General features: G+C 40.7%; 1 protein-coding gene across 2 annotated transcripts in view; it reads left to right on the top strand.

Annotated features, from left to right (window-relative positions):
- The window catches only part of LOC138049150 (2-amino-3-carboxymuconate-6-semialdehyde decarboxylase-like), a 39,065-nt gene extending 16,256 nt beyond the window's left edge, over window positions 1–22,809 (top strand). For both annotated transcript variants that reach the window (XM_068895344.1, XM_068895409.1), the window contains exons 8-13: window positions 11,438–11,531; window positions 16,358–16,453; window positions 16,675–16,765; window positions 17,074–17,155; window positions 17,564–17,662; window positions 21,627–22,809. In XM_068895344.1, the coding sequence (XP_068751445.1) occupies window positions 11,438–11,531; window positions 16,358–16,453; window positions 16,675–16,765; window positions 17,074–17,155; window positions 17,564–17,662; window positions 21,627–21,728 (564 nt within the window). In that variant the 3' untranslated portion in view covers window positions 21,729–22,809. The remainder of the gene's footprint in view (window positions 1–11,437; window positions 11,532–16,357; window positions 16,454–16,674; window positions 16,766–17,073; window positions 17,156–17,563; window positions 17,663–21,626) is intronic.
- The last annotated feature ends 2,131 nt before the right edge of the window (window positions 22,810–24,940 follow it).

Below are 24,940 nucleotides of genomic sequence, written 5' to 3' on the forward strand. Positions count from 1 at the left end.
TACAAGGAAGGAAGAATCTCGTCCCATAAATGATGTTAAAGGAAAAATGTCAAGCCTGTAGGAATACCACTATCCGCCTCTGATGTTCAGCGTCCAAATGCACAACTCCCCTGTACAAGCTAAAACATTTAAAGTCACTACCAAAGTCCACTTATGTCCAGGTTTGACCCTAATTAGATACACGCCCAATTTTGACATCCAACACAAAGTGTCCCTTTAAGTCTAAGCATTTGCTACCTATTTTCAACAATAAGGTAAGGGTAAAGGTCAGCATTATTTTTAGCTTTGGGTAAATGCAGCAGCTAATCTTCACTTAAAGAGTAGCATTTGGGGGACACTTTGTGACATAAATTGTCTGTATTCTGAGACACAAGTGATGTTGAAGTTGGCGAGAAGAGCAAGGGGACACTTCGTGACACTTATTGAAATCCGCGTGCATCTAATTAGGGTCAAACCTGGACAAGCCTGACAAGAACGAGGTAAGTAATATGGGTTTCGCACAATGGTGTATCTTATTTTCAATTCCCAAACGCATAAAAACTCAAGGATGTATATTCCGTGTACGCTGAAACAACTAACAAAATTACGGTTTCAACAGAACAGGTGAGGTCAAAACCTTCATTTCGAAGTGTTGGCAGTTTCATAAAGTTCACAAATAATCTCGTTTGAGCTTTTTTTTCTCAAGGGAAAATCTCGCTCAATGAATTGGAGAACGCAAGTTGAGCTCGACCGGCTTAACGCTCGAGCCTTACGCTAATTGTGCTTTAACACAGCCTTTGAAAGAGATTTCAGAGTTTTAAAAGTATCAGTTGTTATTGAAATAACTTAGGTTATAGAAGTAAAACAATTACATACCTTTAATGAATTGATTTGGCAAGATAGTATCGACAGTAAACCGTCTCAAACCGTCAGAATCAGCCATAACTTCTGTGACAAACGGCCGGCATTGTTCGCATCTCATGGCAAGTCTACTGAAGCAAATCTCCCATTTGCATCCTAGGGGTTTTTCTACCACAAAATGCTTCATATCCTTCCGACAATGGTTAGAAATGAGCCAGGGAACAGGACTTTTTGTGAGTCGAAATTATTATAGCGGCCACCAAAATATTCCGTGGTGCGAAACACACGTGATTCCAACTAAAATTGACTGGCGGCAAAAGATTATTATGGTATTTTTGGCCGCGCAATGCTCGAAGTTCAGAAAAAACTCGTCTTAAGTGAATAACAAAATATCATTAAAAGGCGTAGAAATTGTATATTATAATCAGTTTTGTACCAAATCTCAAGTGTTTGTTTTAACAGTTACATGTATTTCAATTTCTGTCGTTCTTTTCACTTTTTAATACAACACCATTTCATACACACACATCGGGGATCACTCACATTCTTTATGTCCAATACACCACTTGAGAAAATGCAGCACATCTATGAGGCATTAAAATTGCGATCTAAGAGGAAACATATAAGTCCCGGCAATATTCTGAGGCTGTTTTTAAGGAAATGATCTGGCCTCAGTTGTTCAAAAGGTGGATAACGCTATCCACTGGATAAATCACTATCTAGCGGATAAAGGCTAGTGAAAGCAATTGAATTATCCAGTGGATAGTGCTATCCACCCTTCAAACAACTGAGGCCTGGTGATCACAAGCCTTACTACAACTACATTTATCTTGCCACAACGGTAATCACCTCGTTGAAGTGTTAATGAAGCTTTGCCTCAAACGAGATCTTCATTTCCATATATGGAATGTGGATCCCTGTCTTTGCCAAAACAACAGAGCCAGATACTCTCGGAAAACACAGGCGAAAACGGGTAGGTTGCCATAAAAAGAAACCAAAATTCGCGAAACTCAGGCTAGTTTACAAAGTCCAGAGATGCTTGGGAACTCAGATCTCAGTAGAAAAGAACTTTTTTTTTTCGGAAAACTCTACTCGTCGTGTAGAACAAGTGCTTTTGGAAGTCCACTCGTCCAAGATACAAGAGTACTCGTCTCGCACGGGCGGATGAGCGAAAATTAATTGCCCTGATGATTATGAGGATGGAACTTTAGTGAGGGTGAATGGAATTCTGTCATTCTTATCCTTTTGTGACGTTTGTAGTGCTGACTGTCAATCAAAATGTTGGGCGCGATGATGACCCGCTTTGACCACAGAGACAGGATGGCCATGATTTTCGAAGAACTGGAACATCTCTGATTTGCTGGAAAAATCGGAGTCATCACTACATAGACGTCGAAGTCTAAGACCTTGAGAATAAGGAATGGAGGTCTTGACATGTGATGGATGTGACGATCAGTACAACAAATAACTGTGAGAATCTGTAGGTTTGTAGTGCACACTGGTAAATAAAACGTCGCCACTGATAGAAACTTTGATGTCTAGGAAAGCTAGTGAAGTTTCCGAAATTTCCCAGGCACCATTCAGAATCTTACAGTCAATCAAGAATTACCGGACACTGCAAGTAATCTTATCATCACTACCCCTAGAATTTGGTGCATTTACTTCTTGTCAAAAATTCACAAGCCGAACAACCAGGGCAACTTTTAGTTAGAAGCACACTCAAAACTAACGAGCAACCCGGCACTTTCAAATGCATGTGCGCACGATGCAAACCTTGTCTTTTCACTCTTAACACTAGCAAAATATCGGGACCTAAGCGATCTGTTAAGATCACAGATCGTTTCACATGTACCTCCACAAATTTCATTTATTGCATAACCTGTACATTATGCAATAAATTATACATTGGCGAGACAGGTAGACAACTAGGCGACCAATTCCGTGAACACCTTCACGATGTTGACAAGAATGACAAGGATGCATCTAAGCCAGTCGCTCGTCATTTTAATCTCCTGAACCACTCCAAACAACACACGCCTATCTGGGGCCTTTCCCTACGTCAAGGTACTACGGAAAGCCACAAGAATCTGAAGCAAAATTCATCTTCCAAAGTGGCACCCTTAATTCCCATGGTATTAACGATCGCTTGTCATTTAACAAATGCATTCCTACTTTTCACGTTGCCATGTTACCAGCAATAGCGTAGCTCCTACTCCACTGTAAAAACTACACACAACTCGTAATTCCTCGATTCACTTTGACGAAGGGCTAACGCTGAAAGCGTCAGCTTTTATAATCCCTGTACGGTGGTCATTTTACATTATCAACTCTGTTGATAAAACCAAAAATTTTTATTTTTGGAAATAAGACGACTCCCAATGTAGGTATAACTTCTCCGTTTATTACGCGTCCCTTACAACGATGAAAGCTCACAATGTGCCGTTTACTCCCTTAATACAACCTATCCAAAATCCACCCAAAAAACAAATCCTACAGTGTAACATGAACGTTAGGTTTTGACAGCTACATGTACTATTTTTGTCTCTGACTTACTGTTTTAAATCACGCTTACAGATAAGATTTCAAAACGTCACGAAATGCAAACAGCACACTTTTCATCACCCTTCCCCTGTTTGACTCCAGAGGAGATAAACAAAACAAACAAAATTTGCAACGTTCAGAGTTCGCACTTATATTCCTAAATCGCACGTGAATCAACCACTATGTCTCGCTGGCAACTTGTGTAAACCTATACTCAGTCTCAGCATGTTCTAGAGTTTCAGGATCAAGGTTTTCCGCCGCCAGAGTGTAGTGGTGCGTGAACCATGGTCAGCCATGAGTTTCGGGCCTCCTGCCTTTTTTGCCATTTTTCTACTCTTGTGCTTCCCTGGCATTGGTGAAAATGGTATCTACATGACTAAGGGTTTCCTCCACTGAATTATCGAGTTTGCAGCCTGTGAATGGGATTTTTTTGCCATGATTTTTACACAGTTTCGTTTGCAGAACATCGTTATTCAGTCTCAGATGGCGAAGCATTCGTAAGGTGAAGTGGTACTATGTACCTAATTTAAATTTGATCTCGTTGCGTTGACTGAAACTTGGTTCACGATTGATGATGTTGCTATGCGTGCTCTTGCAACACCTGAGGGATATAAGTTAATAGATCAGCCTAGGGCCAGCAGGTCAGCCGGTGGAACTGGTCTCTTATTCCGGGATTCTCAGCAGGTTACAATGGTAGCTTCTGGTGAGTGTACATCCTTTGAGTTTTCAGAATGGCTCGTTGTTTCTGGTACATATAGACTACGTCTTGTAGTCATCTATCGAGTGCCCTACAGTGCTGAGGATCCAGTGTCAACTGATGTCTTCTTTTCTGAGTTTTCTGATTATATGAAGACTGTTATTATGTCCACTTGTGATTTTGGGCGATTTCAACATCCATGTTGATCTGCCAAGTGATGTTCATGCCAGGAAACTGCAGGATTTGTTCGACTGCCTGGGCCTGGAGCAGCATGTCAGAGAACCTACTCATACTCTAGGCCACACCTTGGACTTGATGGTTTCGCGGAAATGTCAGTCCATTATTGATCGCTTGTTTTCGGACCATTTTTCGGTTGTTTGTGGTCTTCAAATGCCTAAACCTGCTGTGTCTGTCAAGAAACATACTTAAAGAAATCTCAAGAGTGTGAACATTGATTAATTGCTGAGCGATCTCATGGACTCAGAGTTGTGCATCAATCCACCAAGTGCTTTTGATAACCTGATTAGCTGCTACAATACCACATGATGATAAATTCCAGCTTGCAAATGATATGGGTAACTTCTTTGTGAAAAAGATAACTAACATTCGCAAGGAACTTGATGATGCTGCCTCGTGGACTTGTTGTGACCCTGCTGAATATGACTTTCCTCAATCAGTTGCGGAATCCATTTCATGAGTTTACACCTCTGAGTGATGAAGATGTCATTGCGCTAGTGCAGAGAACTTCCAAAAAGTGTTGTGCCCTTGATCCAATGCCGACCAAACTGGTTAGTGATTGCATTGATGTACTGTTACCTACCATAAAGCATATAATCAATCTATCCCTAGACAACGTGTACTTTCCTCATGCCTGAAAGGAAGCTTTGGTAAATCCTCATTTAAAGCGGTTTGGACTGGATCCTCTGTATAAGAATTTCCGTCCTGTTAGCAATTTGCCATATGTTTCTAATCTAGGTAGTTGAACGTTCAGCTTCAGATCAGTTATTTGCGCACATGTCATATAATGGTCTCTACCCTGACCTGCAATCGGCTTATGTGAAGAATCATACCACAGAGACAGCTCTACTGAGAGTTAAAAGCGATATGTTGATGAATGTGAATGAAGGGCACGTGACACTATTGGTCTTTCTTGATTTGAGTGCCGCTTTTGACACTGTTGACCATAGCAGTCTGCTATTGAGTCTTCAAACTCGATTTGGCGTTTCTGGGAAAATTCTGGAGTGGTTTGCATCGTACCTGCATGATACATGTAGGAGCCAACGCATTACAATCAATGGAACTCTTTCTGATAGCTTCTCCTTGCAGTGCGGTGTTCCTCAGGGTTCTTGTTTGGGGCCTATTTTGTTTGTGATTTATGCTTCAAAACTTTTGGAGATAACCAGCCGTCATCTTCCAGAAGTGCATTGTTATGCTGACGATACACAGCCTTATTTATCGTTCAAGCCTGGTTTGCGTGAGTCTTGTAGAGGCACCTTTGTATATGCAGCGGTGCATAGATGACCTTTGCCAATAGATGTTAATGCATCGCCTCAAGCTTAATGATGTGAAGACTGAGTTTCTACTGGTTGGTACGAGACATAGCTAAGCTATGTGTAGTGCCCCTTGAAGTTGGGCTGTTGGCTTGACCAGCAGCTCAGTATGGTCACTAATATTAATAAAATTTGTAGTGCATCATACTTTTATCTGCATAATATTAGGCGAATAAGGAAATTTCTGTCAGTTGAGTCTACTAAACTGCTTGATGTGTTGGTGACGAGTCGAATTGACTATTGTAATAGTCTGTTGTATGATTTACCTCAAACTCAACTGTCTAAATGACAACGTGTTCAGAATACTGCCGTGCGCCTTATTTGTAATATATCTCGCTTCAAACATATCCAACTAGTGCTTTTGGAACTTCATTGGCTGCCTGTGCATGATAGAATTATATTCAAAGTTTTAGTGATTACATATAAGGCAATTAATGGTATGGCACCGAAATATATCAGCGACCTTATAACTATTAAAGCAGAATCCAGCTATTCTCTAAGGTCAAATAACGACCTACTCTTAGCTCATCCTAGAGTGGGCACAAAGACAGCACTAGAGGATCGGGCCTTCTGTGCTGCTGCCCCGAAATTATGGAACTTGCTTCCTCAGTCATTAAGGAAAATAACATCAGTGGACTCCTTTAAGGTGCAGTTAAAGACTTTATTATTTAGACAAGCCTATAAGGGTTTTGTATAGTTTTTTTTTTTTAATTGTAGGTGATTTTTATTTTGAATAGATATATTTTGTTAGTTTCCCTTTTTATATATCAATATTGTAATTTTACCTAGGCTCTTTAATATTTGTATATATGTAGAGAGTTATTATTTTTTCAATTGATTGTAACGTGCTGGCGATCATTTTAATGTAGCCAGTGCGATAGAAATGATTAAAATTATTATACATGATGTTCCAACACGTAACTTCGCTGCTCTAATGATACCATCCCCTCCCTTTATGAGATCTGTGACAACTCCAATCTTCCACTTGCCACGGTTCTTGTCTTCTGACTTGATAAGCAAGACCTCACCAATGTTGGGATGGCGTTCTTCTCCCAAATGCTTCAGCGTGTGCCGTTCCCTAAGGGACCTGATTTACTCTCCTGTCCAGTGTTTCCAAACGGCCTCCTTACATCGCTTGAGGTACCATGCTCGTTTACGTAGACTTCTGTCCTCCAGGTGATGTGGTTCGAGCTCTGGTAACAGGTTTGGTTGACCATATAACAGAGAGTTGGGAGTTAAGACTGGCAACTGCACGTCGTCTTCCACGCAACCCAAGGGTCGCTGGGCTACCCTCCTTGATAGAATTGGTGTGCGACCGGGTCGACATGAAGTTCAAAAGATCAAGATGATGTTGGGTGTGGTCATTTGGGAGGTGGAACTTAGGCAAAGGCAATTTTCAGTTAGCAGTTGAAGTAACTCGAGTCGACAAGGCAGCCTTGCTGGAGTTAGAGAATCCACGGTATTTGGAGATCATTGGGCATTACCCTCACCTCAACGGAGTGAAGATGTTGGATGAGGACGCAAAAACAGCGTTGCCAGTACACCTAATACTTGGAACTAGTGAGATTGCAAGAATTAAAACAGATCAAGCACCACGTATAGGAAGCCCAGGAGAACCAGTTGCAGAAATAACAAGAAATAGAAAGATTCAACACATTGGAACCGTATAATGAAGTGATCAGGCAGCAGAGAAAGGAAGGGAGCGTGGAGCCTCCGGTGGGGAAGGAGTTTTACATCCCACACAAGGCAGTCATGAGATAGACTGCAGAGTCAACGAAGCTTCGGATTGTATATGATGCTTCAGCATGTGAATCAGAGAAGTCATCTTCCCTCAATGAGTGCCTTGAAGCAGGACCACCCTTACAAAGTAAGCTGTGGGCAGTGCTGAGAGTGGCTCTGACAGGTGACATGAAGCAAGCATTTCTTCAAGTTAGGATAGGGGAGGAAGATAGAGATGCCCTACGGTTTCATTAGATCAGCGACTTGGAAACACGACGGGTAAAGGTATTACTCTTCACGCACACATTATTTGGTCTAGCACCATCCCCGTTCTTGTTAGGAGGAGTAATCAAGCAGCACTTAGAAGCATGCTGAGCCACCTTTCCGAGACTGATCCAAGAAATAAAAAAGAGCCTTTATGTAGACAACCTTGTTAGTGGTAGTCCTACCATATACGCTGCTCAGAAAATTGAAGAGGGTGCCATCAAGGTCTTTGGACAGGCCTCGTTCCAGCTTCACACAGGGTTCGTGCTGGATTTTGTCTATAAAATTCCAGGAGTATTCAAGGCGTTTTCAAGAGCCAGAAATTGAATTTTCAAGGAGTCTATAAGAATATTTCTATGCCATACATGGTGTTTCAGTGTTTTCTTTGCTGAAAAAGCCTACCTTGATATTCCTTACCACATCCTGCAAGGTAAATGCACGCATGGATATTTTAATTTTAGGTTTTAATGTTTCTCTAATAGTCAGTTTTGGGCTCAGATTTTTGAAATGTCTCCTTTGACTTAGCAAGCAAAAATTCAAGGAGTTTTCAAGCAGTTTTCCGCAAAATCCTTTTTGTCAAGGGCTTTCCAAGCGCCCTTGAAGTCCAAAATTAAATTCCAGGGCTTTTCAAGGACTTCAAGGGGTTGCACGAACCCTGTTCACAAGTGGCACTCAAATGTTCCACAGCTAGAGTTTGCTAGTGCGTTGTCAAGTGGAGAGACTACGTTCGCTAAGGAATAGTTAGGAACACTCCAGGGAGGAGAGGGTTGCTGATACGTAAGAACTCCCTGCTCCGGTATCTAGTAATGCATGACATCTAACCCCTTCTACTTCTACCACAAAAACCGGATAAACTGCAGTGTCGTTGGACAGACAAGCGGCTGTCAATAGTTGAGCCCCTCTATCGCTATCGCAGATAGACGTATGATGTTTTTTGCCACATTTGCCACAAGTTGAGTGACTCCGGCAGTCAGTAGCCCTATGCTTCCCATTAGTGCAGTTAAAGCATAGACATTTTGAGCTTAATAACTTCTTCCGTTGATTAGTCATTAGATTTGTGGTTGTCTCTCTCTCACAGTAGACACACCCTCGTACTCTCTCGTGCGTCTGGAAAGTCTTTTGGAGTTTTGGAGTGAGTAGTTCCCATCACTTCAACTGGGTTTACTTCCCCCCAACATCGTAAGGCCTCAATTAACTTGGGGAAGTCCCAATCCTGGCATCCAAGCTGGTCCTGCACAAGACCTGCTTTGATCCCTTTGAATTTGTCTAGGACCGCCTGAATGTTTCCGGTCACGTCATGCAATTTACCCATTGTTTCTAAACTCTGAACGTTGTGCACAAGCTTTTTGTAAAAGTCGTCTACTTGACGTGGATTTGTACCGGTGATCACTGGTAAAGTCATGATGTTCGAAATGTATGCATTGACTGTCTCAGACTGTTTCCCATATTCCGTCAGAAGAATGTTTTTAGCACGGTCGTGTCTTTTAGTTGTGAATGGCTGGCCATCTATGCTTATTTTTACTTTAGGCTCTATCAGTTCTTTCAAATATGCGAACTTCGATACAGCCCCTAAATCTGTTGAGTCAACTTCTGCAACAAATTTGCTCCAGAATGGTAGCCAAGCTTCGTATTTTCCGTTAAACTTAGTGATTGTCAGCTTCGGTAATTTCACATTGTCTGCCTTTGATGGCTCCTTCTGTGAGTTTATGACCTCTACTGTACTTTTATGAATGTTACACTGTACTGGTGAAAACATACTGTTAAACTAGTTTTAAAAACTTATACACAGTACTTATAGAAAGTTGAAGCGTACGAGCTTTCGGCTCCTTCTCGGAGGCTTGTTCACATATAAATGAAAAACAAGAATTGTGAACTGGTAAACTGTTAACGGTCACGTGATTTAGCAACACATGACCGCAACAGATTAAACCATGACACTGGAAGATACCTGCTCCCCCACATCTGGGACAATCTGTTGCGGTCGCGTGTTGCTAAATCACGTGACCGTTTGTTCATCATTCGTGCTGAATGACGAACAAACGTACATGAGACTCAAGCGGGACCCAACACCAGCATACAAGAAAGAACTGCTTTCTGCCCTTCAAGAACTGAAAGAAAAAGGCGCTACTGATACCAAGCTGTACCGAAAATTATACCCAACAACAGATGCCCCGCCGAGATTTTATGGACTACCCAAGATTCATAAAGAAGGTGTCCCACTACGCCCAATTGTGAGCACTGTCAACACCATCACTTACCAGTGTGCAAAACACCTTGCAGATCTAGTCACACCCGTGGTGGGTCAGTCTAGCAGTTATGTGAGAAATTCTCAGCATTTTGCTGAGAAGATGAGGGAAAGTCATGTGGATGACACAGAACAGCTTCGACCCTATGACGTCAAATCCCTGTCCACTAGTGTACCGGTTGATAAGGCAATTGAATTAGTGGAGAAGAAACTACGACAGGATCCCACCCTGACAGACCGCACAAATATGAATCCATCTGACATCGCAAAGCTCCTCACCATCTGTCTCAACTGCACTTATTTTGTGTTTGATGGTCAGTTCTACTGCCAGATTCACGGAGCACCGATGGGGTCACCAGTCTCACCCCTGGTCTGCAATTTATACATGGAAGCCTTTGAGGAATCAGCTATTTCGACTGCACCCATCCCACCTGGGTGGTGGCTCAGATATGTGGAGGACACTAACTGCAAGATAACTTCATATGATGCCAATGAATTTACACAGCACCTGAACAGCATCAATCCTAACATACAGCTCACGACGGAAACAGAGTCTAATGGAGAATTAGCGTTTCTTGACATGTGTACTGTACGGCAGGATGATGGCTCACTGAGAATCAAAGTGTGTAGGAAACCTACCCACACGGACCAATACCTCAAGTGGGAGTCAAATCACCCACTGGAGCATAAGATGAGTGGTGTCCGTACCCTGTTTCACAGGGCCAACACAGTTCCAAGCCACCCTGAGGACACCAAGGCGGAGCTAGAACATGTCAAGGCAGTCAAAGATTGTGGATACCCGGAATGGGCATTACAGGACTCAGACAGCACTAACAAATCTCAAAAAAGCCAACACGATCTACCTATTAGACGAACCGCCATCATCATCCCATCCGTCAAAGGGCTGTCCGAGGAGTTACGACGCACATTGAAACAACATGGGGTGGACACTATATTTAAACCATATAATACCCTCAGACAACTGTTGTCGTTTCCGAAAGACCCACAGAAACAAGAAGACACTTCTGGCCCTATTTATGGGGTTACGTGCCAAGGGGTGGACTGTGGCAGCTCGTATGTGGGAGAGACCGAGCGGACTTTGAAATCGAGGTTCGCGGAGCATCTTAGACCAAGCAGCGCTTCGTCTGAAGTCTCACAGCACATAAGGTTGAAGTAGAGGTGTTAGACCATGAAGATCGTTGGATAGAGCGGGGCATCAAAGAGGCCATCTATATCCGGCTTCATAGGCCGTGACACTGGAAGATACCTGCTCCCCCACATCTGGGACAATCTGTTGCGGTCACGTGTTGCTAAATCACGTAACCGTTAACAGTTTACAGGTTCACAATTCTTGTTTTTCATTTATGTGAGAACAGGGCCTCCGAGAAGAAGCCGAAAGCTTGTATGCTTCAACTTCAACAGCACAATTTTCATCATATATTGTACAACTTCCCCACCGACGCAGCACCACAGTTTCTTTAGAAACAACCCCCTTTAAAACAACACTGCAGTTGTTCAGTATTACATGTATTACAATATTGTTGTTGCATGTTTCTTTAACTCTTTTTTCTTTGCTTTAAGGCAGCTGAAGAATTGGGTTGTGGTGTTTTTGTTCATCCTTGGGATATGGAGTCAACCGTAAGAACGTCAAAATACTGGCTGCCATGGCTTGTTGGTAAGTCAAAAGTAGGATGTAAGCAGTTGTTAGCTATCAAGCTATGTCTATTTAAAAAAATTATGAAAATCTCTTTATATTTGAGTTAGTGATATACAGGTTTTAAAACAGACAACTGACAAATAATTGACGTCATTCACTCAACCCAATATAACATCAAGTATATAAATAGAGCTATCTCAGTTAATTTGCAGCAGAGACCATTGAAACTTGGTAGGCCAGTAGTACTACAGGCAACACACCTACGGCTATCAGGAAATTGGTTGCCATGACAACTCACTCTTTTCCAGTTCCCTCCAACCTGATTTCAATATTTTGTTGATCTTAAGCTAGAAAAACATTTAACAAGGCCACAAACTCGGCCTATCATATTTACATGCGTGCAGGATCATGCAGATGAGGAACCATTGGCAAATATCAAAATAGAATGCCAATGGTGGCCAGCAAAGCCTTTAAAATCAGGGACGTCTGTAACCCAGTATATTGCCATGGTAACAAAACTGGTATGCGCATATTGTGGAGCACATCTACTAGAATCTCACTGGAGAGAATCTGATACAAATTGGCTGAGATATCTCTTTTCATCATATTTCATCAAAATTCAGTTGAGTTATGACGTCATCACTTAGCTAATTTGCATATTTAAAAACTTGAATATCTCTGGAACAAAAAGAGACTGCAAGCTTATGTCTTAAAATGGCTTAGATAGGAAAGATGCGAATTTCATCATGGTAACACTTAAAGTATTTTTGTAATAAAAAAAGAGCAAGCTCAATTTCATGTACGAAAAAACAGCCTTCCTTTTATCCATGAGAGCATGTATGTATGTGCTATGACCTCAGGTGGCTCTACACGACTATGTTCTGGTGTGTGTTGTCTGTAAGGTTTAAGGAAGCTTTTGGGTTGTGTCATATAAGCTCCCTTAATAATTTCCCCACATAACCGACAAGGTTCATACCACGGTAACCCTAACCCTAACCCTAACACGTGGGTTTCTTGAAAAGAAAGACCCCTAAGACCCTAAGATTCGAAACAAATCAAGTAACTCAAAACCCTCAATTTGGCTAACCCTAGGCCTAACTAGGCCTTAAGTTGGTTGTTAGGCCAAGGGTTGGCTACATTGAGAAATTGAGGGTTTTTGGTTACTTTCTTCGTTTTCGAGTCTTGGGGTCTTTTATTTGTCTTAGGGGTCTTTGGTTTCAAGACACCCCGTACACAGTCAACATTTTAAATCGAATGTACAAGGTAGCACATTAATGTCCTCTTCATGTGTGTACTTTCCTTTGACCCTTTAGACATTAGGGACCTTTAGATTGGAGAACGAGGACGACCACAAGTACGAGTTTTCCGTACTGAACATGCGTATAAGACTTGTAGGCTGACATTTAACAATTATTATTCAAGACATTGTGACAATGTCCAAATATGGTCGTAGCATGCATGATATTCGTTGGCGTACTCAACAGATATCCTGCGATAACAATTATCCTGCGAAATCACACGGAATATCGCCTGATACTTAGCCGACGAGGCCGTAGGCCCAGTTGGCTAAAATCAGGCGATATTCCACGAGATTGAGCAGGATAATTGTTTTATTATTCAACACATTGATGACAAAGCACACTTTTTTACCTTTATTGGGGAAAAAGCTGGAAAAACTACCATTTTTCTCCGCGACACAAAATTACGTATATCGCAGGATATCTGTTGAGTACGCATGACGAATACTGACCGCTAAGACCATATTTGGACGTTGTCACAATGTGTTAAATAATAAATAAATAAAATAAATAAATAATAATAAATTCTCAACCTCAGATAATGCAGTTATAGCCTTTTCATAGATTCACTGGATCTCGGTTATCAGCCATTATACCTGCGTTTGATCTTATAGCGGAGCTCCGCGCGCACACGGAGCACCATACTTAAGATTTGGTTTTGGTCACCGTAGGACCGTACGTCCGTCCACCCCTCCATGTATGCCGATGTGACCAGTATTACATAACCATATCACAGACTCATGTTCAGAGCGCATCAGGCGGGAATACTCCAGTTGACACTCTAGCTAGTTTACAGCATACATCTTTGATATTGGACATCAATGTTATGATCAATTGACACCTGTCAAGACAAGGTATCTGCTGACCAGTATCACGTGGCCATATTGTGGGCTCAAGCTGGACCTTATGGAGGTCACATGTTTTTTTTTTAGTTCACTGCTGACCAGGGACTGGTTGTTGGCAGGCTTAAGCAAGGTCAGGCATAAACAGTGTTTATTTTTAATTGGTTTAGGGCTGCATTTTGCTCTGAATTGCAGTTTTTGGCATGAGCCTTACCTTAAGATTTTTAATTTTGAATCTACTAAGGTTGCAAGATGCCTGGACGGCCTATGACAGAAGAACAGAAACGAAAGAAGAGAGAAAGAGAAGGACAACCACAAAACGGTACACCAGTAATAGCTCAAATGTGGTGGAAGAAGTTACCCCACAAATAGAGGACATTACATGGCCGTGCGGGGATACGAATTTTATCTTCCAGTGCTGAAAGTATCTCTCACGAGTGAAATAACGCATCCGTAAAAATAACAACTGTTTAGTGTCCAAGAAGAGAATTTGTAGACTGAAGTTCTTCCACCAAGTTTGAGGTATTTACTGGTATACTGTTTTGTCGTTCTCGTTCTCTTTCTCTCTTCTTTCGTTTCTGCATCCTCTGTCATAGGTCGTCCACGCATCATGCAACCTTATGAGATTAAAATTAAAAATCTTCTAAACATATGCCAAAAATTGCAATACAGACCAAAAAGCAGCTCTAAACAAATAATGCGCCGATGGATTCGAAACTTCAACATCCTTCCTCCCCAACCCCCTTCCCGGGCAAACCCCGGGCATTCAACTATCTTCTGTGCCTGGGGAGTGGGGAATTTGACCTTTGCCTGCGTGGGGTGGGGAAAATTGAACTGGAAGAGTCAGGTTTCAAATGAATTTTTTTTTTTTGGGCGCCGAAGTCACTAACAGCCATAGAACACGTGTTTGGACGAGATTTTAGATTTTAGAGGAAGAGATATAGCATTTGTGAGCTTTTGGCTTACAAAAAAGGACAGACAGACAAATCCAATCTTCAAAAGTTCAAATTTCTATGGTTTGCCCGGGGGGGGGGGATGCATTAGGTTTATAGCCCTCCGATGCTTGACTTAAAGAACTGCGTAGCCACCAGTGTGGTCCTGATAGCTATAAGTCAAACTTGCTAAAAATGCAGGAAAAAGATATTTTCATCAGGTTTTCCACCTGAACACAAATAGGGTTAGACACATTTTGGGCATAATGGCATAGTCAGAGCATAATTTTAGCATAATGCTACAAAACTAATATTTTCCCTATTTTCAGTGAAAGTGTAAGAAAAAAATATCGGATTTGCCTCTTGTCTGATTATTCAGCTCTTTCTAAGGCTTGGTTTTTGGTTTAGTGGCCTGGTTACAGCATTGTACCAGGTCCATCAGGCTTGGCAGTCATCCTGACAACAATCATGGACATTTGCAAGACCTTGCGTTTCAAGACTACATTGAATGTTCATTAAAGTGCTACTATACTCAAAAAATCACTTCTTTTTTTTCTTCAGATTTTGAAAGTGTGATTGCTCAAAACTTGACTGGCCAAATTTTAGTGAGTCTTTGTCGTCATTTTCTCCTCGATCCAGCTGTCTCAAGATTTTAAAGTTAGTAATGGCGGACCATTAAACAGGAAAATTCCAGTTAAACTAAACAGGTTCCTTTTTGAAATCAAGGCTTAAAACTTCGATCAGTTACTGTTTAGTTAACATAGTTTTGAAATCCAAAGAAAAATAAAAATTGTTTTTTTGGTCATAGTAGCACTTTAATGCTTCCATACAACAAGAGATAAACATAGACCAAATTGCTGACATACAATACTTGTATTAACATGCTTTCCACATTTTAGATATACCGTGTTGTTTTTGGTCTTAAGAGTAAAACACAAATATTAAAATGTTGCGTTTTAAGCTTTGGGGACTTGTTTGGGTGGTACCGTGGATTCAAGGGCGAAATCCAGCCAGCATCACACGAGCATAATTTTCGGCATAATGTTACGATTTTTTGGGTGACGTTAAAAAGCTTAATGGTCAAATTAATGAGCATAATGTGTCTTACCCTGCACACGAAAAGCGTCGACTGTTAAGTGCTTTAGTTGACGTAGTATGCCGTGTAGCCGTGTCAAGCGACAGAAAGCGCGCGAAACAGTAAGCCTCTTTTTTATGTTTCAAGAAGTTAACCTGGTTCGAGCCTGCGATCCAATCGAAAACCATTACCTGGTCAGCGGTCAAACTAAAAAAAAAGCAGCTGAATGGGATGATCTCTAACCCTGAGCCTGCAATTTGGTCACGTGATACTGGTCAGCGGATACCTTGTTTTGACAGGTGTCACTTGACCATAACATGGATGTTCCAATATCAAAGAGGTGTGCTGTAAACCAGCTGGAGTATGTGGCCACCGTGTTGGGCACAGGCACTCTAAACTTGAGCCCGAGATATGGTCATGTGATACTGGTCACATTGGCATAAATGGAGGGGTGGACAGACGTACGGACGGTCACTGACCTAATAGCTAAAACCAAGATGGGTTACCATATTTTCTTTTCTTAACTATACTCCTTCGCGTGCTCGCCTTTGACGCAGAGCTTCGCTATTAACTACAACATATGCATGGCAGCTGTATATATCATCTTTTAAAACACCACATAATGATCTTTACAAGCTGGAAATATTACGCTGATTAGACATTGGTATCAAATCTGATCTGTCATCTTTTTTTCAAGGGATGCCCTGTGAGACAGCTCAGGCTATTTGCTGCATGATATTTGGTGGAGTTTTTGAGAGATATCCAGGACTTAAAGTTTGTTTTGCTCATGGAGGTATCCTGTTTTTTTAGGTTTGAATTTAACAATTGTTGAAGGTTAAAAAACTCTATCATTTGACACTTTTTGTATATACCTTATCCATATCTTATCTTGTATATAGCTTATTATTGTAAGTTGTTTCTTCTTCTTCTTCTTCTTTTTGTTATCATTATTATTATTATTATTATTATTATTATTATTATTATTATTATTATTATTATTGTTTTAATTCACAGGAGGCTCATTTCCATTCACCATTGGTCGAATCGAACATGGTTTCAATGTCAGGCCGGATCTTTGTGCAGTGGAAAATAATGTCAGTCCCAGGTTAGTTTTCCAGAATTTTGCTATTAGCTGGAAGGACCAACGTGTAGCAACATCGGAGACACCTTTAACTTTATGAAGCCTGCAGCTCAATGATTTAATTTTAAATGGTTTAGCTGCTACATGCAAGTTCAAGGAAAAGGCTGCAGCATGCATGGAATGCTGTTCTCAGGAATAGACAGGAGTCCTTTATAATGTTTCCCTCATCTTCATGAAGCAGTTTTCTTTACCCCTCCTTTAAGGCTTTTTCCTTGAAATTGCATCTAGCAGCTAAACCATTTAAAAATAAATCATTGAATGTTTTGTTGCAGAAAGTACATTGGTCAGATCTTTACAGACTCTCTTGTTCATGACGAAAACGCTCTCAAATACCTGGTTGACTTTATTGGTCAGGTAAATATTTGCAGATTAAGAGAGAATAACTTGTGTACATTTCAAGTGCTTATGATGAATTACTAATATAGTACGCAATATTAACATTCTAAATTCCAAGTTGACATTTTATCATGCCAAAGACAAATGCATGTGTTTATCACTTAAATTGTAATGAACATATTGATACTTTTTGACTGGAGACCTTTTATGAGGTTCCCACCGGGACCTGTTCAAAGGGTGTGTGAAAAACAGGGACCTGGAAAACAAACATCAGAGAACCAAAAAACAATAATTACAGCCATGCGAACCCTGTTGAGTTGAAGAAGTCCTCTGGTAAGTATTGTTCACATGATAGCTGAATTAGTCCTGGCTGCATGATGAGATATGATAAGCTGAGTAAAGAATTATTCCTTTATCCTTCATTAGGAAAATGTCCTCTTAGGAAGTGACTATCCGTTTCCGCTGGGGGAACACCATCCTGGAAAGCTCATTGAGGAAGTTTACAATGACAGACCACAACTAAGGGTAATTTGGGATTAAAGCTATGAATAAATGTGCAAGTTTTGTATCCATGATGCAGGAAAAAGACTGCTAGTGCGGAACATTTAATTGTTGTAAGAAAACAAAAGTAAAATTCAGTTTGTGTCTGTTCAGTTTATTATTCTTTTCATTTCAACAACTAGTTAGATGAACATTAAACCCTTTTGTCCCCAACTGGCTCTCTTTAACGAGTGCAGTGTCTATGTAAGGGGGAATTTACATGAGAGCAGTAACAACTCAGACCGACCTGAGTTTGTATCGGCCTTCATGCATCTCGTTTTTACCGTTCACATAACACCAGCCACACAATATTAATGAACTCATACCAGTCTGATTGCGTCTCGGTCGCTGGACGAGAAACTCTCGTACCGGTCAGAGTTCGTACCGTTCTCATATGTAAATGACAATAAATCTCAGACCGGGTCCGGAAATTTCAAGTCTTTATGCTTTTGGGTCAGCAATATATTCATTAGACAAACTATTGGATTGGGTCAGCGGTCATGAAGGTCGGACGGGTTTCATCGAGCTCCGCCATTTTGCTCTGCATTTTTCTACATTTCACCACTTTTTCTTCAAAATATCAAGTTCTAAGCAGGCGTTCTCAACAATCTTGCGATTATCACATCTTACCGACCGTTTGGCGAATCTATTACAGATCCATAATCTACTGTAAACGCTTTCTACACCGAAGGATTCCTTACTGGGCAAATGGAATTGCAACTTTCAATCCGTCGATACTGTCTTCTTCGAATAGCAACAAACACCACGACTGTTTCTGCCTCTGTGGTGATATCCATCCCAATCCTAGTCCTAGCGCTACAGAATGTACTGTCTGCCACAAATCTGTGGCTAAGAACCACAGGGCAATTGCATGTGATCTTTGTTCAAAATGGTGTCACATAAAGTGTGGCGGCGTAACACGTAAGTAATACCGACAGCCCGACAGCTACAGAGAGAGGACAATTTTGCGTGGACGTGTCCTCCCTGTTTATCAACCCTCACGTCTCTTCCATTAGCCATCGTCAGTTTATCATCTGATCAAAGTATGACTCTTGACCCTCATGAAGACTCTGACATTGGTGTCTTGCCAGGGTACGACGATGTTGCAAAACGATTTGTGAAAAATTGTAAAGTGGGTCACATAAATGTCAATGGATTTGCGGGATTTAAATTTGCTGATGTCAAACTTTGGCTTTCATAGCTCCTTTTCGATGTGCTTATTATTACGGAAACGAAACTTGGTGCAAGTCTTCCAAACAGCCAGTTTCAAATTCAAGGCTTTCGCTTACTTCGAGTGGATAGAAATTGCTTTGGAGGTGGTGTTATTATGTATATCCGCAATGACATCATCGACCAACTTTTGAAACATCTGGAAAAGCATCTTGGGATTGAATGCATTGCTGCCAAACTAAAACTTCGCTACGTATGGTCAACATTAATCGGTCTCTATAGATCACCCTCACTCCCAAAGAACATATGGAGAAAGGAACTTGCCAGTTTGTTGGAAGCCTCAACTGGAAAAGGCGAAAGCGTCTTCCCTTTGGGTGATCTCAATTGTGATTTACTATGTCCAGATAAACCTCCTAGAAATGGTCCTGTGGACAGCACTGGCGATTTTCAAGATCATCCCAGTGTCCGAGCCATTTTAGAAAATGACATGGAGCGTAGAGATTTTGGTTTCTCACCCATTAGCACCATCTACATAGAGCAACTTTTGAAAGAAATCAAAGTAAACAAGTCAAGTGGATACGACCACATTACTCCGCGACTGCTTAAAGAATCTGCATCAGTGATATGCTTTCCTCTTTGCTCTATCTTCAATGCCTCGATTGCACAATGCAATTATCCTAAGAACTGGAAAAAAGGCCAAGTCACACCTTTATTTAAAAAGGACAATGAACTCAGTAAAACAAACTATAGACCAATATCTGTTTTACCGGCTATTAACAACATATTTGAGAAACTACTTGCCTCCCAGCTTCAAGCTCACTTCGATGGAATCCTCTCTGACTACCTATCAGCTTATGGTAGAAGTTACAGTTGCCAAACGGCGCTATTAAGAATGGTTGAAGACTCGAAGGACAGCCTTGACAACAACAGACTTGTAGCAACAATTTCCACAGATTTGTCTAAAGCCTTTGACAGCCTACCGCATGCACTTCTAAACTAAGGGCCTACGGTTTGAACCACCATACATGTCATCTTTTAAAAGATTACTGGCAGGATAGAGAGCAAAGAGTGAAAATCGGCGACACATACTCTCCTTGGCCACGTGTTAAACGAGGAGTTCCTGAGGAGAGCACTCTTGGTCCACTTTTATTTAATATCTTTATCAATGATCTTTTCCTCTTTGTTTTAAAGCCAATTTAAACATTGCAGACGATCATCAAATCTATGACTCACATGAGGACCTGGCAGCACTCCATCTTACAGTGCAAAATGAACTTGACAATGCAGTTCACTGGTGCAAGATAAACGGATTGAAAGCTAATCCTGAAATTTTTCAAGTAATGATCTTGGGAGAAACTAGCCGTAAATACAATTTTAAAGTAGGTCATATTGAAATTAAGAAAAAAGATCAAATTAACTTATTAGGGGTTAACTTAGACAGCAAATTAACGTTTAGTAAACATGTTTCCGACAGCTGTGATCGTGTCAACAACCAGCCTAAGGTTATTAAGCGTTTCAGAAATATTGTATCCAGTAATACTAAAACTAGGTTGTATAAAGCTTTCATCATGCCGTATTTTCTATATTGTAGTAATGTATGGCACTTTTGCGGAGCCGGAAACGCGCGAAAATTAGAATTGCTAAACAAGCAGGCTCTACGTCTTATTTTTGATGACAATAACAACACATACGAAACTCTGCTCAACAATTTGAATATGACAACTTTGCAAACAAGAAGAATACAAGACATGCTTATAATGGTCTATAAAGCACTTCATGCTTTAACACCTGCGTATATCACATCCTTACTCATTCCGAGACGTAATACTCAAGGGCTTAGAGGTATAAATAAGTTGTACCAACCTCGTGTGAACACTACAAACTGTGGCAAAAACTCATTTAAATTCACTGCTACTAAATACTGGAATAACTTAACTGATAAACTTAGAACTGCGCCCAGCGTAACTAATTTTAGGAACAATGTCAAGTGATATGTATTTTAGTTTTTATTAGGTCTTATCTCATTGTACATACTTTTGTTTAGTTTTATCGTAACATTATAATCTAAGCTATTGTAATTTAATATCGTAGTTACTGTGTAATTTGCATTGTTATTTTAGATTACATTCGGAGATACTAGCATATTTCTTTGCTACTCTAAAAAAAATCCTTATCGAAATAAAGTTATGTATGTATGTATGTATGTCATTTCCTCCCGAAACCAGGCACCAAGCATTTCACCGCAGTTTCATGTAAACTGCAGCAAAAATCTCTTACCGGTTGGTACAAGTTCATACCGGTCTGAGTCGTCCTGGTGTCATGTAAATACCCCCTAAGTGCATTTTCTAGGTTAATGTAGTACAATAATTGCTCTGTTACACGTTACTTGAAGAACTTGTTATTTAATATTTTTAAGAAAGAAATAAAGTTGAACTTGAACTTGAATTTGAACTTAATCATTGGGGTGCAGGTATGGCGCAGTGCTGAGAGCACTCGCCTCCCACCAATGTGGCTCGGGTTCGATTCCCAGACTCGGCGTCATATGTAGGTTGAGGTTATTGGTTCTCTACTCTGCACCGCGAGGTTTATCTCCGGGTAGTCTGGTTTCCCCTCTCCTCAAAAACCAACATTTGACTTGATTTACTTTCATTGTTTATTTCAGTTTACAGTGTCCGCAATTAGCGCTCCAGTGCTAGAACGTCTAGACATTTAAATAAATTTCCTTTCCTTTCCTTTCATTTCATTGTGGTTTGTTATTTTGGTTTGCTTTTTCTTGCAGGATAAACTGTTGAGTGGCAATGCATTGCGGTTCCTTGGTTTAAAAAGATCCCAGTTTGAAAATGACTCATCAACGGAAGAGACAGATAAACAAGAAAATTAACCCATACTTGTCAAATAAGTCAAATGACACTGAAACTTTCTAGAATGTGCATGGTAGTGAAGAGTCATGTACAAGTTTCTGTCATTTTGATAATGTGAAGATAGAAAACGATGACACGTCGAGTGAAGAGAGAGATCCCAGTCAATACTTAAGGCCAATGATATTCATATCTTTTGCTCTAGTTCCATACCTGATCATGGACCGTTTAAGATGGCACAAGCCACTTTTAGTGCTAGTTGGAGTTTCATATGGTCCAATAACATTGCCACTATGTGAGACAGTGTTGTAGATTCTTGCAATCTTCTAATAAGATAATCTCTTGAAATTGTTGAAACTACAATCCTAGACAAAACTGTTGGGAAGGTTAGCACTTTTGAAGTCTTCATTGCTTCTCTCCCCTCCCCCCTCCTTCAATGTTGTGCAAAACTGAATGGTTTCAGTGGAAAATTGTTGACTTACCTTCCAACATTGAATAGGGGGGAGGGGGGCTATGTAAGAGAAAGTGAAACTATTTCTTTTGAGCTTTAACAGAAGCAGGTTGAAATACAGCTCTGGTGTGGTTCATTTACATAACCTTCCCAACTACTCTTGTCTATGATTGTAGTTTGTCGAAAAAATGTTAACTTATGGATGTACTGTAACACGTTTTTTGCCAATAGAAAGAATGCCAAGTATGCTATATTTAATTTAATTTAATCCAAACAAAAATGCGCTGGAAGCATTTCAGTGTGTGTTCATTGTATGACAATGGTGCACTAAAGCAATGTTCAGAAGTCAAGAAGAAGGTAATATTTTTGTGTTTATGCTTGAAGGTGTCACCGGAAAACCCCATAACTACCAAAGGTATCTAAATCTGTTGGTATAATCTAGTCAGATGTCGCTAAAATGGAAATCGTGACCTTCTTCTTTTACCTCTGCTTCCTATTAGTTTTATTTCAAAAGAGGTTTTTTTTATTTTTTTATTTGCTATTTAAAGACAAATGTGTAAAGGCCAAGCTATGCCAAATGTATAGTAAAAGATATATTCTCAGAGTGTAGTTCGTCAACATAATGTCGATTAAAAAGAGGTCTTCATTCATCACCTGGTCTCCAATTGTTCTATGTATCTGCTTGCTATTAAACACCTGTTCAATTTCAGGACCAAATTAATATTGTTTTTCAGGAATTAAAGGGGTTAGGAACGAGGGCTTTGACCACCGAAACACGGTGGTTGACAAACGCAAACTGCAGGCCAATTCAACCTCATTGGCAAAGCGGACTCTGAGGGCTGGGTGCTCTTGCGATGAAATTGGGGTACAGCAATTGTGTCCCCCGTAAAATCACATGACCGATGAAAGTTATTTCATTATACAGGAGCAAGTGCGCCTAAGAAGTAATATTTCAATTTTCTCGCAAATATAAAGTCAATCTCATTCGTACCCTCACTTACCGTTGCTTCAGAATTTGCTCTACCCCTACATGAGGTAATTCCTTACTGCTTGCAACTCTAGCCATTGTGTCGAGTTCCGTTCTATCCCTTTAATTCCAAAACAAATCTTTCCTTGGAAGCCTATTTACCATGGCGTAGAGGCTTGGAAGAATAAAGAATTTCCTTCAATGAGGTAATTTCTGACTGTTTGCAATTCTAGACACGGGTAGCTCTGCAGGAAAAGGAAAGCAAGCCTGTTGCAAAACGTTCCAGGAAGCAAGTCCAGAAATTATCACTGCTCTTGCAGATCTTGGCACAACTAAAAACCCGACTGAAGCTACCGAGGCTGCCCTTGAGCACTTCGTCTGCCAATTAGGATAAGGATACTAGGTTGTGGTTATTCAGGAAAAAACAGGTGCGGTCGGACAGATTGCCTCCCACTAAGGCTACTCTACATGAAGCATTAATGATAGCACACTATCGGGCTACGGTATGGAACAATGACAAAGTAGTAAACCCTGAATTAGCATCGCCGCAAGATTACGGTTTGAAGATGACGAATGGCTGCAGGTGATGACAAGACTGGCACTGGCACCAGAAGTAGTAATCCATTTAGTCAAGTGTGGAAGTTGTGGAAGTGTCAAGCAAGGATGCGAAACAAATCATTGCCAATGCAGAAAGGCTAGCCTCAACACTTGTCTGTGCAGCTGCTCTGACAATGAGAAGAAATGTGAAACAGAAGAGCAAATCGCACTAGAGGAAGAGACATGATGTTAATGATACATTTTAAGGACAATTTAGAAGTCATTGTTGACAGAAAACATTTTATCACTTCAGTTTTTAAAGGAACTTTGAGAACGGTATATAGCTACAAGTACTCTAGATCAAATTTGTTTCCAATTTTAAGTCACTTGTTTGGTCATGTGACCTACAGTGAATGCAACATTCAACCATTGAATATCAAGGATGCCAAATGTGAGGGTAAGTTTTAGTGGAGTTTTTGCTAGCTTGCCATTGGAGCAATGTCGAGCATTCTTTCTCTTGGCTTCCGTCCTCCGACTGGATAGCCGCCCGCGTTAGGGGTGCAAGGCCTTTGTTAGCGTTATCGCTGCATGAAATCTATTGTGTTCCATTTAATTTTTTGAGAGTGGCAGATTATTCTGGCAGTTACAATCTCGGTCACAAGTTCTTCATAGTGGTTGTTAGGTTGGAAAAATAATCCGTGGAACTCTTACAAAAATAATTAATTCAAAAGGTTTGAGCCTCTGAAAGCGTTCGTGCGTATTATCGTTTTGAAGCCGAAAAACGTGCATGACTTTATTGAACGCACTTAACTATTGATAGCCTGCACGCAGCTGGGGAATTGGGATCCCGCAGCTGTTCACCGCGCGCCATTTGACGCACGGAGAGCTTGTATGCGGGCTAAACTATTGATGTTTGACGGTACCCTAGCAAACGGTAATCACTAACGACTTGGGGGAAAAACTTTGACATCGTGTGGTTTTACTTACTATCTACCCTAATTTAAAAGTAAGCTGCAAATGCAATAGGCTTGAATAAAGGATATAATAGGCCCTTTGCATGACCGTGTCCCGTGACATAAAAAATGATTGTGGTACAAAATGCCAGAAATGGTAAGATCGATATTAAATTAGCAAGGATGTCAATTTTGAGGCCAGTGACGTTTAAGTTCGTGATTTTAGAGCGGTTTGAAAGTGAAGAATGTAAAAGAATAGTGTGCAAAGGGCCTGCCAACTTTCACGAAAGCAGTAAGAAAGCACAAACAAGTTTTACCAAACTCGCA

Source organism: Montipora capricornis, chromosome 1 (genome assembly GCF_036669925.1).
Source record: "Montipora capricornis isolate CH-2021 chromosome 1, ASM3666992v2, whole genome shotgun sequence".
NCBI lineage: Eukaryota > Metazoa > Cnidaria > Anthozoa > Scleractinia > Acroporidae > Montipora > Montipora capricornis.